The 16965-nt window shown below is 38.1% G+C and overlaps 1 protein-coding gene across 1 annotated transcript in view; it reads right to left on the bottom strand.

Moving 5' to 3' along the window:
• The window catches only part of LOC126455890 (Down syndrome cell adhesion molecule-like protein 1 homolog), a 120135-nt gene that overhangs the window by 75229 nt on the left and 27941 nt on the right, over window positions 1-16965 (bottom strand). Inside the window, exons 5-6 of the mRNA XM_050091650.1 lie at window positions 9927-10164; window positions 8073-8219 (exon numbers count right to left, since the gene is read on the bottom strand). Of these exons, the coding sequence (XP_049947607.1) occupies window positions 8073-8219; window positions 9927-10164 (385 nt within the window). The remainder of the gene's footprint in view (window positions 1-8072; window positions 8220-9926; window positions 10165-16965) is intronic.

Genomic DNA, 16965 nt, shown 5'->3' with positions numbered 1-16965 from the left:
ATCAATGAAGTTAATCAAAGAGTATTCATGCGAATTGAGTTCTATCTTAAGTTATTTGTGTAATCAATCTCTTATCAGCAGAACATTTCCAGACTGGCTAAAGTATGCTGAAGTTAAGGCTCTTTACTAGAAGGGGGATAAAGAGATACCATCAAACTATTGACCAATTAACACCTAAATAGCGCGTGTGTTGTGAACAATAATCACTGCCAACACATACACTGTGTTGTCAGTGTACTGTCTTCATTCAAAAGATATGCTGATTTTAATTAATATTCCAATTAAATATCCTTCATAGCTGAATTATTATAGTGATTGAACGTGTCAGTAGTTCCAACAATGTGTGTTATCAAGAGCTATAAACTGAGTGCTGGTGGGATGAATACTTTAAAAGTTATAAAATATTTAATGAATTAGTTGTATTTAACCTGTTTGTCTCAGTACCTCATCTTATACAACATTTCCAGATCATATCCATATACCATGGGATTCATAATCAAATTCTCTTTCATTTGACACCTTGTGCTCCCCTGTAAGCAGCATAAATCACGCTGCACATGCACAAGTAAGTACAATCGAATTTGGAAGATACAACAGTTCTTGGGAACTGATATCACACCCAGTCCACAAAAAACAAACATGGAGCAAGGCTGCCTTCACTGGAATTGAGCTGCTGTCCAGTGCTGCCTGGCCTTAGCACAAGTGGTGGCTAGCTAGCTATTGACGTGAACTCTGCCTCACACTCACTACAAGTGTGTGACTTCAATGCTGCACTCAGCCAAATAGAATCCCAATATGCAGATATGACTTAGCACGTTCTGCAATCCACAACACCAGGGCTATCAACATTTATGCACTACCAGGAAGCAGTAAAAGATGCAACACAGTCAAGTTCTTTAAAATCAAGGTAATTCCCCACTTTAGAGTGCACCAAGAAGATTTAATCTTGGCTGGAAATTTTAACTCTCTCTTAAATGCTTAAGATCAAACCCTAATTTCAAAATGTCATCACAGTTAGCCTACTCAATCAAGGAACATAAGAATGGAAATGTTTCTTCCATTTTTACATTTACGATCAATACTTCCACAAGTTGGTTAGATAAAATTTATGTCTAACAGCTTGAAGAACTGAACATTACAAACTGAAGTGTGGACTACCAGTTTCAGGGATCATGCAGCCTATATATGTACATTAGACAGGGAAAACGAGAAACCTGTCAAGAAAGAGGAATGTGGAAACTTAACTTCTTACACTCGCAAGATGAAAAATGCTGCAAACAGGTCAGCTGGATGTGGAAGAATGTGACCAGAAATATGCATCATATGATTCTGCAATAAGTCAGTGGCTCAAGGATGCAAAGCCAAAAATACGACAAATATCAATAAACTACTAGTGAGTAAAATAATTCTGGTAGAAGAAAAGAAGTGAATTTTACTTACAGAGACCTTTACAAACTAGATGCCTCAGTTATCGGAAATTATGTGAAGACCCAGAAAACAAAATATAAAATTTTTCAGTGGAGAAATAACACTGCCAGCTGGTTGAAAATAATTGTTTAATACATTTACCTAAGTAAAAAATTTTGGCACAAAAGCAGAAACATTTAGTTGGATATAAAATTGTGGGTGAGGAGGCAGGATAGTGTACACCATGAAGAAACCTCAATGCATCCTGTGTGAAAGTGAAGAGTGCACAAAGGAAAATATTGACAGAAATTAAAAGGGAAGATGGGACAGCACTTAGAACACAGCATGAAATAAAGGGAGGCATCTACAGTAATTTAGGTGGTTTGATGTTAAGTAGACCAGTGATAATACTGCACAACGATGCCTCTTAAGAAAGAGAAATGTCAATATCAACTCAGAAAATCCTACATTGGTGATCAACTAAGAAGAATTGGAAATTGCAATAGCACACAGTCCTAAAAATAAATTATGGAGCCCTTCTGGAATACTCGTAGAGTATTATCAGATTTTCCAAGAACAAACAAAGACTAAATAAACTAATGAACTCTGACGTAGAAATCTCAAAGGGCTTTGTAGTGTTTTCAGTAAAAACCTTAGACCCATAACATTACTTAACAGGGTCTATAAGATCATGGCACGTATACTAACTCAAAGGCTCAGACTGTAATGTGGCCCTCACCGTACCAGCATGGGCAAAGGTAGATTGATTATACAGACTATGTGTGATTATAGAGCTATAATAACCAGAGTGTATGTTCTAAAATTGAGAAGTGCTGTACATCATTCTACTCTTAAAAAGCACTTGACACAGTGAACCATCATTATTTATTCAAAATTATGAAGGCAGTGGGTTTTCCACAACATTTTCTCAATTGTAATATTCAGAATATTCAGCTAAAGTTAATCCAGAATCCTAATAAATGGTCAATCAACAAGAAAAATTTAATTGGAATAGTTCAGTAAGGCAAGGCTGTGCAGTGTCAATGGCTCTGTTCATCATCACATTCAAAATTCTGCTAGCCGTTCTGGCATAACAGTTATGAGGGCTAAATATAAATGCTCAAAATATCATAGGTAGGGCATTTACTGAGATGTGCATTTCATTGTTATGAATTACAGTGAAGTAGAAAAGCCTTAACAAATCATTGGCCAACACAAACTGGTGTCAGAACCACAGTCAAATAAATCAAAATCGGGTATTATGAATACCAGACACAATAACTATGCAAAACTCACGACAAGTGAAGGTGGTCTTAGATATAAAAATATTAGGTATCAACTACAGATCCAACATAAAGCACAAAAATCCTTGCAAGTATATGAGTAAGTGTACATGAGAATTGTGTAAGGAAAATCAGCAAACTTCGGAGGGTATCATTGGGAAATATGTACATCATTTCAAAAATCATATATGTAGTCCAAGTGTTACCCATTCCTTGAGACACTGATGGCTATCAGTATTTATGTCAGCCTTAGGTCACTTCTTACCCTAACCTGCAGAAACATTTTTGAAGCTAAATTTGATACTATAATGCTCCCAGCAGAAAATGATGGATGTCAGTATCAAGTCCACTGCTATATGTATATAAAATGTATAAGCTATGGAAGAGATTATTCAATAACTTAAAATCTCACTTGCTCAATGAAATTATTCCTGTCAATGTGAACCCACCTATAAACAGGCAACTTGTTCTAACAAAATTTTCTGATCTCAAACATTTTTTATCAAATTGTTGGATATTATGATAGCAATTTGCCTGGCACATCTTGGCACAACAAGATGCTGTTAAAGATTCTTTATGCAATGGTGTTTCAAGATTACACATGAGATATATCCTTGTTTATTATGAGCAAGCATCATGGAAAATATATGCATCAAACCAACCCCATCAATAGTAATTCCTGAAGAAGTAATGCTACAAGCAGGAGACAGCCCATTATACATTACAAATGTTACATGAAGAATGTTTTTAAAACTGAAGAGTTAATTACATTCTATGAACAGGACGAAAAAATGTTTTCAATGAATTTGCATATGATTGTAAAGATTCTTCAGAAGGTTATGAGCTAGAGAAGAAAAAGGCAAAACTGTGCAAGGACAAGATTCCACAGGATCATGAAACAAAAGTTATCAATGTATTTCAGGCATGTCTAGGCAGGACCCTAAAAACCTTAAACATTAAGAGTAATTGCCGAAATGGGAAAAACATGTAAGGATTGATGGAACCATTGCTTACAAATATATGATTCTTGATCAAAGACTTACAGTCACTTTGAGGTAACTCAGCAGAACTAACAACTAGTTATGACCCAGAACTTGCAGCAGTGGGCTTGATCTGCTGCAAGGCAATTTGAAAATACTGATTTCAAAGCCTCCAACAGGTAGGCTCAGAAGTTCAAACAGAAGCATTGGATTCATCATAGAAAAATTATTAATCCTGGTTGGTGCTGAAGATTTTTGAATCCAGGCTTGTGATATCACACCAAACTTGGATCCCAATCTCGTCATTAATATGGACCAAACAAGTGTAAAAAGTATTTGGTTTTATTGTTTATAATTAATCAAAGGAGAGATCTTCATCTGAAGTATATTTTTGTTTATTCATTTATCTTTTATTCAGGGTGCCAGTACCAATCAACTTTTGATGGAACTCTGATTATTAAAAGATCAAAGTTGGTGCTAGAGGAAAGGTTGAATATGAATAATGTCATGCATTACTATACTGAAATGTACTCCATCACACTATCAGAAAAACTGTTGTCTCTGGTCTTTTTTTTGTCTAAAGCAAACAACAGCTTCATTTGGACCTAGGATTCAAAAATCGGACAACAAGTATCTCAAAGAATACTGAAACATCACAATCACATCACTGAATTCTGGAAAGTTGACTAGAGAGCTGTATAAAGCTTTTTTAATCAATGATGTAAAACCATATCTAAAACAGGAAAGGTTTCTCTTACTGACTGATTCTTTGGGCAGACAAGCTGATACAGTGTTGTACAACAACCTTTTTCAAAATAAAAAGCATCTGCGCACTTGCACCACACAAGTAATTCCACTGAAATCCATCTCATTAGTGTGGGCTTGTGGCATGTATTTCCACCATCAAGTAAAAAATCCATAACACATCTGTGAAGTGAAATCAAATGATACAGAAGACTGCATAAAAATTCATTCCATTGTTCTTCACCAGCCATCCTCTCCAAGAAAAAGGAATAATGACATTGCTGTTTGTGGATTCACATTGGAACTTTACAGTCTGCTAAAAAGTCATAATACATTATCATAAAATGCAATCCATGAATCTACAACAGACTGACATCAGGCTTGCAGCAATGTGTGTCTGCCCAAAGACAATTTTTTTCCAGTTTATATAATGCTTTGTTGCTCCTGCAACCCACTGTTGCTGAAGGGGAATAAATTCCTTTGAAACAGCTATATAAAATAGTGCAGCTAACCCATCAGGTACAGTTATCTTTAGTCTGCTGAGTGATTCTAGCTGATTTCCTATTCTGAGATCCTTTATCTCAATACCTGTCATTTCAGCATTTATGTAATGGTTGAGAAGAGGGACTGTAGTATGATCTTCCTCTGTGAAACAATTATGAAAGGCCAGATTCATTATTATCAGCACTGAGTGACTAAATAAATGATTTTCATCCATTTACTGACATTACCGATGGCTGAAAGACCTTTGGATTTTTTATCAGATTGGTAGGCATAATTTTCCAATTCATTGAACACTTCTTACATTGCTCTGCTTAAGATCATTTTAGCTTCAACCAGCTTTTATTTATCAATTAGGGTTTTCACTTTATTTACAGATATAATTTAAAACTTTGATGAAACTCTTTTCAGTTTCATAGTAACTTTTCAACATCACTATTGAACCACAGTGTGTCTTTTCCATTCCTCACAATCTTATTTGACACATATGTATCTGCTGTATCCTAGAGGTACTGTGACCTCCCACAGTTCAGTCATGTATGCAGGGTTGCCCGCTCAGCAGTCATAAACAGCATAATCACAACACAGGCTTACAGGTAGTGTCAACTCTGTTAGAAGATCCCAATGTGGTTGCACTATTTTAAAATGTCAGTAATGTGTGCACTGAACAAGAACATGTTAGTGTCATTCCACTTGTTGGGTACTTAAGGGGCTGCAAGGTCCAATGACAGTTAGTTGTCTGAATTAACTGAGAGTTACCTATGAGTTGTACACATGTGTCACTGAGAGCTCTACAGTGCTTTATGAGTGTCTATTTTCTGGAGGACACCCTGAAAGGCAGCACCCCTTGAATGAACTTAGATTTGGGGATGAGTAAAGTTGCTTTATTTAAGACTTCATGTCTAAATGGTCATTAGTAGACATGTGTGTTTTACATTAATACTCTTCGTATGAGCTAGAACTGTGCTTATTGTACTTACAACAAACATGGTGACTCTGATTCAGTTCTGTCTCTCAGTAGTCATGTAGCCACTTTGACAAACTGGGACAATAACTTTGTGTGCAATATAACACATGGTAATAACTATCACAGGATTTTATAAATCATATTACACAATACTCTTGAATTTTATTCACTGGTACTCCTCATGCAGCCTTAGAGATGAATGTCTGGCTTAACCTGTTCAGATAATTTGCAATCTGTTATTTGTCACGTTTGCTAAGTACAACTTTTCTTTCTTTTCTTGGTATCGCCATTGAACTCTGTGACGTCTGGTGTCACAAAAGTCTTACAATCACTAATAGAGAAGTTTATATTTGTTAGTCACAGAGATATCTAATACAGGGTGGGACAAAAATGTGGAAACATCAAAAACACAACACATAACCATGCATGATATGGGGTAAGAAACCTGTTGGCATTCAAAACAGTTTCCAGTCATCTTGGAACAGATAAATACAGGTTCTGTATGGTTTTCCGGGAATCTTATACCATCCCTCCTGTTAAATAGTAGTAAGTACAGGTAAAAATGATGGAGATGGATAACAGTCACACACTCTTCTCTCCAATCTACAGTAGACCAGAAAGTCTCAATGGTATCGATATATGGTGATTGCGGTGGCCAGGGGAGATGCAACATTTTATTCTCAAAAAACTAGTCCCAGACAGTGTGAACAGGAGCTCTATCAACTTGGAACACTGCATCACCATTGGGGAACAAACATTGTGCCATGGGATGGACCAGATCAGACAGAATGGCCACATAATCCTCAGCAGCAATGCAACCTCATGGAATAACCATAGGACCCATGAAATATCATGATATTCTTGCCCAAATCCTCACTGAACCCTTGCCATGTATCACTCTTGGGATGTAAACTTGGCTAGAAGCTGGAAACAGTGTGAAACAAGAATCATCCAACTCAGTTACTTTCTTCCATTGCACCACAGTCCAGATTTTATGTCTTCAGCACCACGTTTTCCTGTTAAGGACATTTTCATCACTGATGAGTGGTTTTAGAATTCCACCTCACTCTGCAAGTCCCTGTTTATGAAGCTCCCTTTACGTTGTTTTTGTGCTGACAGGATTTGTGAGTGTGACATTCAATTCTGCAGAGACTTTTGCAACTGTTCTCCTCGTATTTTTTGTCACAATCCCTTCAACGACCAGCTGTCATGATCACTTGAAACATAATATCATCTGCATTGTGACATAGTGGATCATGTTCTTTGGATTATGTTCTTTGCCTTTCCTAATTGTAATATAATCTATGATACAGTGTCTCTCAAAGCACCAGCCAATCTGGCTTCCTTGGTTATGGAAGCATCCACCATCCAAGCAACAACAATTTGCTCAAGTTCAGATTCACTTAGCTCCAACATGATGCAATTACAGTTACGCAGAACACTGTTATGACCATGACTGACACTTGAGAACATTGCACAGGTGTGATGCAGGGTCAAAAACAACAGCACAACCTGCAGGCATGGCTAGCATCAGAACTTATGTTCAAACAAATATTTCTCATGATGTTTCTCTACTTTTGTCCAACCGCTGCATGTTACACTCACAAGCAGATTCTCTAATTGACTGCTGAAGGTAATTTTCAGGAAATAAATTAAGAAAAATGTCCCATAAATCCTCCAAGCCATTTTAATCATGCAAGTCTGTCAATGTATAGGTAGCAAGTCTAGAGGTCACAAATCTTATGAAAAGTATTCTTCAAGTTTTCTCTAAGGCTTTCTAACACTGTAGCTTCAGTTTTTGATGGCCTGTGAGAGCAGCATATTCCTGTTGAAATTGCAGTTCCTGACTTTTCTAATTTAGTGCACGGAACTGTTAAATCAATTTTTCAGTTATTTACTGTATTAAATAGTTATAGTTGCACTGATTATACAAAAGTAGCCTGTATCACTTTTTAGACAAGTAGTAAAAGAACAATATACATGAGAATTTTGTTTTCATTCCATACTATGATGAATTACTCAAATTTCTCCTTTTAAAAAGAATGATGCAGAGGCTACTGAGTGGAAATGATTAACTATTTGAAGTTTGATGGTATTGGTATTGTCTTACGTTTGGTATGTCGGTGGAAGTGGCTAAAACTTTGTCCAACACACTCAAAACTTTGAATAAAATTTCACAATATTGCTTACCATCCCAGTCAGAAACTGTGTTGTATAGAATTTTGTATCCAAGTAGAATACCATTAACATCATCTGCTGCTATAGGCAACCATGTTACAAGTATGCTTTGTGGCGATGTACTGGTGCATTTAAGATTTCCAGGAGGTAATTCTGGAACTAAGGAAATTACAAAATTTTAAAACAATTGCAGTCGGAGAGAGATCTGAAAAGTGTGAATTTTATCTAGTTTACTAAATTACAAATACTATGATTATTCAAAATTATGCGTTCTGTATTGCATTCAAGCACTTATCCAGCAACGTGCTCATTATATGACATTTCAGCACCTACCAAGCAGTAATGCAACAAGTAGATTATTTTTTAATGATCTATATCTTAATATCTAGAATTCAATAGTCCCTCACTGAAATGGAGAGCAAACTTTAGAAAACTATTGTTGCATAATGGGGATTATCATATTCATACTGTTACTTATTGTGTATTTGGTACTGATAGGTTTTTGTGTTAATAATATAATGCAAATGAAGTTTAGTGAGAATGAATGACACAAAATGGAAGTGAGTAGTTGGCAGATAGAAAACTAAATAGTTGGTAGACACAGAACTGTTTTTACCTCACTGGATAGGTATACCAAATTTGTGAACTGAGAGTAAGAGAAAAATGCAGTGAAAGAAACAATAAATCACACACACACACACACACACACACACACACACACACACACACACACACACATGGGGTGGAAGCCAAAAGAAACAAAATACAACCTGAGAGAAAACTTGTTACACTTCTGACAGGGAGTGCACTGCAAATCAAGACAACAAGCAAGGGGGTTTAAGGAAGCTCACTGTAAGTCCAGCTTTACATAACCCCACATTATGCCTTTACTAATACTATTTATTACACAATATGTGATGAATGTTGAGGGTGTGTGCCACAGACAGAATACTGGTACCAAGAACTTGCATGGTTTAATGCAATGCCATTGTAACTGTACAAAACACAGAAGTATCAAGTGAGAAAACTATGACTTTAACAATTCATTAGAAAGATCAACAAGTTTCTATTAAAATTTAGTGTTAATAAATAGATGAGGCAAAGGACATGTTCACCTTGGAATTATATGTATTATTGTCCTTGTAGTGTTCAGATATTACACATCAGTAAACATTACTCATGAAGAGTTGGAAAATATGCATCTCATATATGGGGTCACTGAATGCAGTGAAAAAGTGCTATAGTGGTGCTATAATGACATGCTCACTTGGTGACAGTAAGCACATAACATACTTTTACATCTGTCTGGGAGCTGTTGCATTACTCTGTATTTTGTGTTGTATATTTTGGTAATAGCATATTACAGGCTTTTCACTGTTGTGATGTATATTTACCAAAGAAAAGATAACTGGGATAAGATACTGAACAAATTATAATTACAATATTATTCTATATGGAACTACCCATAAAAATTCCTGAATAACTTCCAAAATTTCGTCAATGGTGTTCCGGTTCACCCTGTATATACATATTAATAAACTTACTGATATTTTTAATGGCTTGGCTGCCCTCTGGGGCCCCTACAGTAATAAATATTCACAATACTCATTTAGTCGTAGAAGATACTATGGAGAAAGCAGTATGCATGACTCCTGAACCTAATTGTGACAGGGGAGGGGAGGGGAGGGGAGGGGAGGAAGAAGTACAAAGTTAGTAAAAACAAGATAGTAAGTAAGAGAAAATAACTCATTCTTTTAATAAGCATTATGTAAACACACAGTTATATCTTCACATGGTTGTCATATATTATCTATAAATGCTGTAGAATAAAAGTTTATCCAAAGTTAAATTAAATTATGGAATTACCATCTTCTTCAGTAAAAACTGAGACTCCTAAGCTCTGAGGCCCTGCACCTGCACTGTTGTATGCTTGAACAAATATAACATACTCTGTAAATTTCTGAAGACCTGTAAGGAGGATTCTCAGCTCGGCACCTGGGAGAACTTCATATGTTTTATAATGGAATGGTTCAGATGAGTTACTTGTTCGGTAACCAATGTAGTAACCAATTATTTCTCCATGCTGATATTGATCACGTGGTGGCTATAAATAAAGAAATAGATTACAAAACACATTAAATACAAAAACAAATAGTAAAAGCACAGAGACATTAATTTACAAGTTCGAGGTAACAATTTATGAAAAACTATTTATGAAAATTGACTGAACAAATTTTGAACTCACTAGGAGGAAAAAAGGAAAAGAAAGCATAATATTTGAAATACACAATAGGAATGAAAACAATGGAAAATCTAGGATGGAATGTAACAGTATAATGAAAAAGATAGTTGCTACTACTCACCATATAGCCGAGATGCTCTGTCGCAGGAAAGGCACAGCAAAAAGACTGTCAGAAAATTAGCTTTTGGCCTACAAGGCCTTTATCAAAAATAGAGGCAACCGGGTGGGGCAGGGAGAGGGAAGGATAGTAGGGTAGGAGTGGGGGATAGTAAAGTACTGCTGGGAGCATGCAGGAAGGAGGTGGAGAGGGTTGCAACTACCTCTTGTCATGCCCTAAAATGCTCTGGGAGCATGCCACCCAACACGACACCCTTTATTTCAATGACTGCTGATAGCCTGTGCCATCTGGATCCTTCCCATCAACCCCATCTTTCCTGAACTGCACCGGTGTGAACACTCCCTGAAATATATCCTATGCTCCCATAACCCTTTGTTAGTCATTATCCTTACCCATCCAATCCCTTCCCTGTTCCCGTTACAGTACTACACAGTCCTCTATTCCACCAATGCACCCCATTTTTCTTTACTTCTCTCCTTTCCTGTTAACCACCGCTTTCACTCCCCCTGCTCTACGTCTAACCTCCCAACTGCACCTAGCTGCCTTCTCTCCATCTCATCCCTGCACGCCTCCCAGTAGCACATTACCATCCCCCACACCTATCCTGCTATCCCTCCCCCTCCCCGCCCCAGCCCCCTCCTTACCACCAATCATTTGCATCTCTCATAATGAGCCCCTGGTCACAGTCTGGCTCCAGCTGCCAGAGACTGCGGTTATGTGTGTGTTGCATTTGCACTTGTGTGTGTGTGTGTGTGTGTGTGTGTGTGTGTGTGTGTGTGTGTGTGTGTGTGTGTGTGTCTGTCTGTAATGTGGATGTTGTCTATTTTTGACAAAGGCCTTTTTGGCTAAAAGCAAATTTTCTGACAGTCTTTTCGTTGTGCCTTTCTGTGGCTCAGCATCTCTGCTATATGGAGAGTGGCAACTATTTTTTTGAGTATATTGTTTCGGAATAGGAGTACAGTAGATTTTATTGAGATTGCTTGCACTGAAGCTTACAGATTTACATACATCTGATGTTTCTCATGCTTTTCTCAACAATGACAACTGTTATGATTTGTTATATTAGATACAGTGAAATAAAGCAGAACCAGTCATTATATACAGGTTAGATCTTGAAAAGGCCAGCCGCGGTGGTCTCGCGGTTAAGGCGCTCAGTCCGGAACCGCGCGACTGCTGCGGTCGCAGGTTCGAATCCTGCCTCGGGCATGGATGTGTGTGATGTCCTTAGGTTAGTTAGATTTAAGTAGTTCTAAGTTCTAGGGGACTGATGACCACAGATGTTAAGTCCTATAGTGCTCAGAGCCATTTTTTTTTTATCTTGAAAATATGATTACCAGAAGACAAGTTTAAGCAGGTATGACACTTTTACCTAAGATGTGCAAGAAATGGGATTGTTGTTTCCAAAATGTGCTTAGATAATCACATTTATTGATGTAGTAGTGATATTCTTTTAATTTTTGTTAAAATACATTCGTTCAAAAATTATTTCTATCAGGCTCAGCCACAATGTTTATTAATGTTGTTCCTGTTATAACACAAACCTACATGTTTTGTGAGATCATGCACACATTCTAAGGCAAAATGTAGACAAGAAACCTAGCACACTAAACAAAACACTATGCTGAGAGCAGAGGACCTTGTAACATGAACACAGCTATTTTGTAGAACAAGTGGACAGCTGTATGCATTTTAGTAATGTGCAAGGATTCTTCTACAAGATTAACAGAATAGTGGGAACATTATCTTTGAAATATCATTGCTTTGTTTTTTAGTGTGGATACCATTCATGATAATTGTGGTTGAAACTAACCAAAAAAGCTCCAATTATGATCTTATACATGGTGAAATCAACAGTTCTAAGTATGTTTGTTTCCTTTTGGATTATATACTTGGATCAACAGTTGGTGCAGGGATTGGCAGCTGACTCACAACATAAAAAAATATAGCATACTGCACATTAATGGATAGAAAGACACTTTACTGATTGATTACATGATTTCAGAACAGGCACTTGGAGCAGTTACATCCATTAAACTCCTGAGAGTATATGTCTGGAGTGATTTAATATTGAATGGAGTCCTAAAAGTAGTCATAGAAAAGGTAGATGCCAGACTGAAATTAACTGGGGAATCCACAAGAAATGTAGTCCAGTCACAAATAATGCAACATAACAAACCTTTGTTCAAATAATACTTGAGTATTACTCATCCCATAACCATACCAGATAAATTCGTTAGAAGAAATAGAGAAGATCCAAAGAAGAGCAGAACATTTAATATTAGGTTCATTTAGTAAGCATGAAAGTGTCACAGATATTCGCATTCAACTCCAGTGGCAGATGCACATTATGGTATGGTTTATGTTAAAATTAAATGAGCATATGTTCTTTGAAGAGTCAAGTAATGTATTACCTACTCCCATGCACATCTCGCTAATATATCGTGAAGATAAAATTAGAGAGATTAAAGCTCAACAGGCACCATTAGGGGCTGGAACAAGAAAGGGGGGGGGAATTACAGTGGCGCACAAAATAGACTCTGCCATACATCATAATGTAGCTTGTGGAATAAGAATGTATATACTAGAGGTCTGCAAACAAAGTGCTTCAGTCGTTTATACTTGCTCGACCCCACTGAGCTTGGCATGGCTTTCTCAAGTACAAATATTCGAAGCGAGGAGGCTGTGATTGAATGAGGCACCACGGGGAGGGCAGAGGCCACCGGGTCTGGTGCACTTGCCTCATTGCTGTTGCGCCTCATTTTAATAGCAGCTATGTGTGTCTGCAGGGTGGTGTCCCTTCTGATATGCTCCCATCAGCAGATGAATCTATTGTCACATCAACTTAGTTACGCTGTAGATGCATATTTCTGTGTGGTAGTGTCTAACAGTGACAGCATTATGATTCATAAGAGAAAATAGCGTGCTTAAGGCAATAAAGAAAATTTAGAAACAGTATGGAGTTTCACAGGAAAACTATGTAACTACCAATTTTTGTAGCACTGCTGTTTGTTATAACACTATCTGCTTTACTGGCTCACATGTACATACATGACCTTGACCCTCTAGCAAATTAGAAATCTAACAAGAACAAAATTGTCTCCAAATTATTCCCTGTTGGCATAATTACAATGAATAGACTCATTTCAGATCAAGTTAGTGTCATCTGTCTGAGATATTGTATCAAACCACAATGGAATTTCTTTCGCTATTCACATTTGAGAATGGAAGACAAGACATTTTTTTCACTAAATTTGACAGTTTGGGAAAGAGACTCCCAGGTTTCCAATTGCATCTTTGAATGACTCTAAAAATTTCAATTGTTCCTTTGCAGTGTTGTTGTCATAACCAGTAAGTTTTTCAGAGATGCCTCTGTGTGAAAGCAGTTCCATGATTTTGTCATACTGTCTTATTACATAGTGTAGCATTCTAAACAAGCTGTTCCACTTACTCTCCATTTCTTGCTTCAAGCTTATCTGCATCCAATTCATATCAACAATTTTCTTCATGAAACGGACACTGTCTGTAGCAGCATAAGTCATGGAGTAAACCACTCCAAGCCCATTTATCAAATAATTGTCAACCAACATGTGTTTCTGGACTGTATTCAAAACATGTGTAATGCATACATAATACTGAAAGGTTTGCAGTGCATTACATTTATTACTGTCTTCATCAGTGGCAAATGAAATCACATTAAAATGCTGAGGATTTACTCCTAATATTTAGAATAATGTTTCCTTGATGTAATTCAAAATAAATTCAGCACTTTTTTTGCCTCAGAAAAGTAAGCTGTACCAGTACCATATTTCGCAGTGTCTAAGCCTGATAAGCAAAGTGCGCAGTACTGTACAGGCAACATATTTTCCAATTTGTATTGGTCCATATATCCACTATACATCCACATGCATTCATGTCTATTGCCTGGATAATACTGAGCATCAAACTCAGTCATATTTTATTGGCTTGTCTTTCGGTGCTTTGTGCTACAATCGTAGGACGTGGCAAAATGTTGGAAATTTCATGTGACAATTCTGAACCAACATTTTCAAGCTCCTAACATAAAGCATGAAATCCTACACCTAATGTTAATGTAAATAGATGAAGGTCTCCAACTCACATCTCTATTCACCTTTGTATTTACTACAGATTTCACTGAAACTGCTGATGCTTTATAACTTATATTCTGCAGAAAAATGTCTTCAGATGTGTGGTGGCAGATGTGTAAGACAGGAGAGCAGAGCTCTTGCCACAGCACATATTGCCGACATCTTTATCAGCTATTAATGAAAATCTTTCCCATACATTGTTACAACTGTCATTTTCCATGCTCAGGATTATTTTGATTCTTTTTTTTCTTTCATACTCTCCTTCATCTCACATTCATGTGCCATGCTCCTACAGCTGGCAAGCTGTGATTGGGTAACTATAGTTGACAGAGGGGCAATTTGAGCGCATGGCGCTCAAACTAGCATCATGGAAGTTGAGTGCGGTTGCCCTCTCAGTTCACATATACTGAGCAATTTGAGTGAGCCTAAACACCAGTTGCAGACCTCTAGCAGCTACATATTGCCTTTCGTATTTCAAATATTTGTGTGTGTGTATGTGTTTGTGTTAGTTTCTAGGTTTTGTAATCACTGCAAATTAATGGATGCTCTATATTTTGCAACTGAGCTCTTGCACATATATCAATGCCACAAACATGTGAATAAATGGATCACATTGAGGGAATTTTAATAATGTTGCAGTCATTGTGACTGTGACACATAATTCAGTTAAAAGAATGCATTTTCAGTTCAAAAGAAAGATACTTCAATATCAAACCTTATGAACCTTTTAAAAGAACATTTTGAATTTAGGTTGTTTGTAAACTACTGTTGAAACTATAGATACATAATTACAGTGTTTTAATCAAACAGTGGAAAATCCAGGATGGAATGTAACAATATTACAAAAAGGAAAGTTGCTACTCACCAGACAGTGGAGATTCTGAGTTGCAGATAGGCACAACAACAAAACTGTCGCAAATATAGCTTTCAGCCATGACTGCAGTCTTAGGCAACTGAAACCACTCTGCAAGCAGCAGCACCAGTGGGTGATGGGAGTGGTGACTGGGTGGAGGTAAGGAGGAGGCTAGGGCAGGGAGGGGAAGGAATAGTATGGTGGGGGTGGCAGACAGTGAAGTGCTGCACGTCAGACAGAGGGCAGTGGTGAGGCAGGGAGGGGGGGGGGGGGGGGGGGGGGGGAAGAAGTACAGGAAAAAGGAGAAAAGTAAGATGACTGGGTGTGATGGAGGAATGACAGCTGTGTAGTGCTGGAATTGGAAGAGGCCAGGGGGTTAGGGGAATGTAGGATGTATTGCAGGGAAAGTTCCCACTTGCACAATTCTGAAAAGCTGGTGTTGGTGAAAAGAATCCATATGGCACAGGCTGTGAAGCAATCATTGAAAGGAAGGATGTCATGTTTGCCTGCATTTCAACTAAAGGGTAGTTTACTTGTTTCTTGGCCACAGTTTGTCGGTGGCCATTCAGGCGGACACACAGCTTATTGGTTGTCATGCCCACACAGAATGCAGCACAGTGGTTGCAGCATAGCTTGTAGATCACATGACTGGTTTCACAGGTAACCCTGCCTTTGATGGGATAGGTGATGTTGGTGACCAGACTGGAGTAGGTGGTGGTCTGACCATATCAAACCTACTAACCACCAACAATACATCCAGATTGACAGCTGTTCCATACCAAGAAGTCCCTTCCATACAGTCTAGCCACCCATGGTCATCGCATCTGCAGTGATGACTGGTTCCTTTTGAAATATACCAAAGGTCTCACTGAAGCCTACATAGACCACAATTATTCTCCCAACCTTGCACAGAAACATATCTCCCATGCCTTTGCTTTCCAGTCTCCCACCACCTCCCAAAGTCCCACCATCTGGCCACAGAGGAGCTTTCCTCTCATAACTCAGTACCACCCAGGACTGGTCAACTGAATTATGTTCTCCACCAGGGTTTCAACTACCTTCCATCATGCCCTGAAATGAGAAATGTCCTGCCCACTATCCTTCCCATCCCTCCCACAGTGGTATTTCCCTGTCCACCGAACCTACACAGTATACTTGTCCATCCTTCCACAACCACTGCTCCCACCCCCTTACCTCATAGATCATACCCTGCAATAGACCTAGATGCAAACATCCTCCCACCACTACCTTCTCCAGTCCGGTCACAAACATCACCAAGGCAGGGCTGCCTGTGAAACCAGTCATGTGACCTACAAGCTAAGCTCAACCACTGTGCTGCATTCTATGTGGGCATACAGTCTGGAACCGCGTAATCGCTAAGGTCACAGGTTCGAATCCTGCCTCGGGCATGGACGTGTGTGATGTCCTTAGGCTAGTTAGGTTTAAGTAGTTCTAAGTTCTAGGGGACTGATGACCACAGCAGCTAAGTCCCATAGTGCTCAGAGCCATTTGAACCATTTTTCTATGTGGTCATGACGAGGAACAAGCTGTCTATCCACATGAATGGCCACAGACAAACTGTGGCC

This window comes from Schistocerca serialis, chromosome 2, assembly GCF_023864345.2.
Source record: "Schistocerca serialis cubense isolate TAMUIC-IGC-003099 chromosome 2, iqSchSeri2.2, whole genome shotgun sequence".
NCBI lineage: Eukaryota > Metazoa > Arthropoda > Insecta > Orthoptera > Acrididae > Schistocerca > Schistocerca serialis.
The sequence above is the reverse complement of the archived record's forward strand: the minus strand, read 5'-3'. Positions and strand labels throughout refer to the sequence as shown.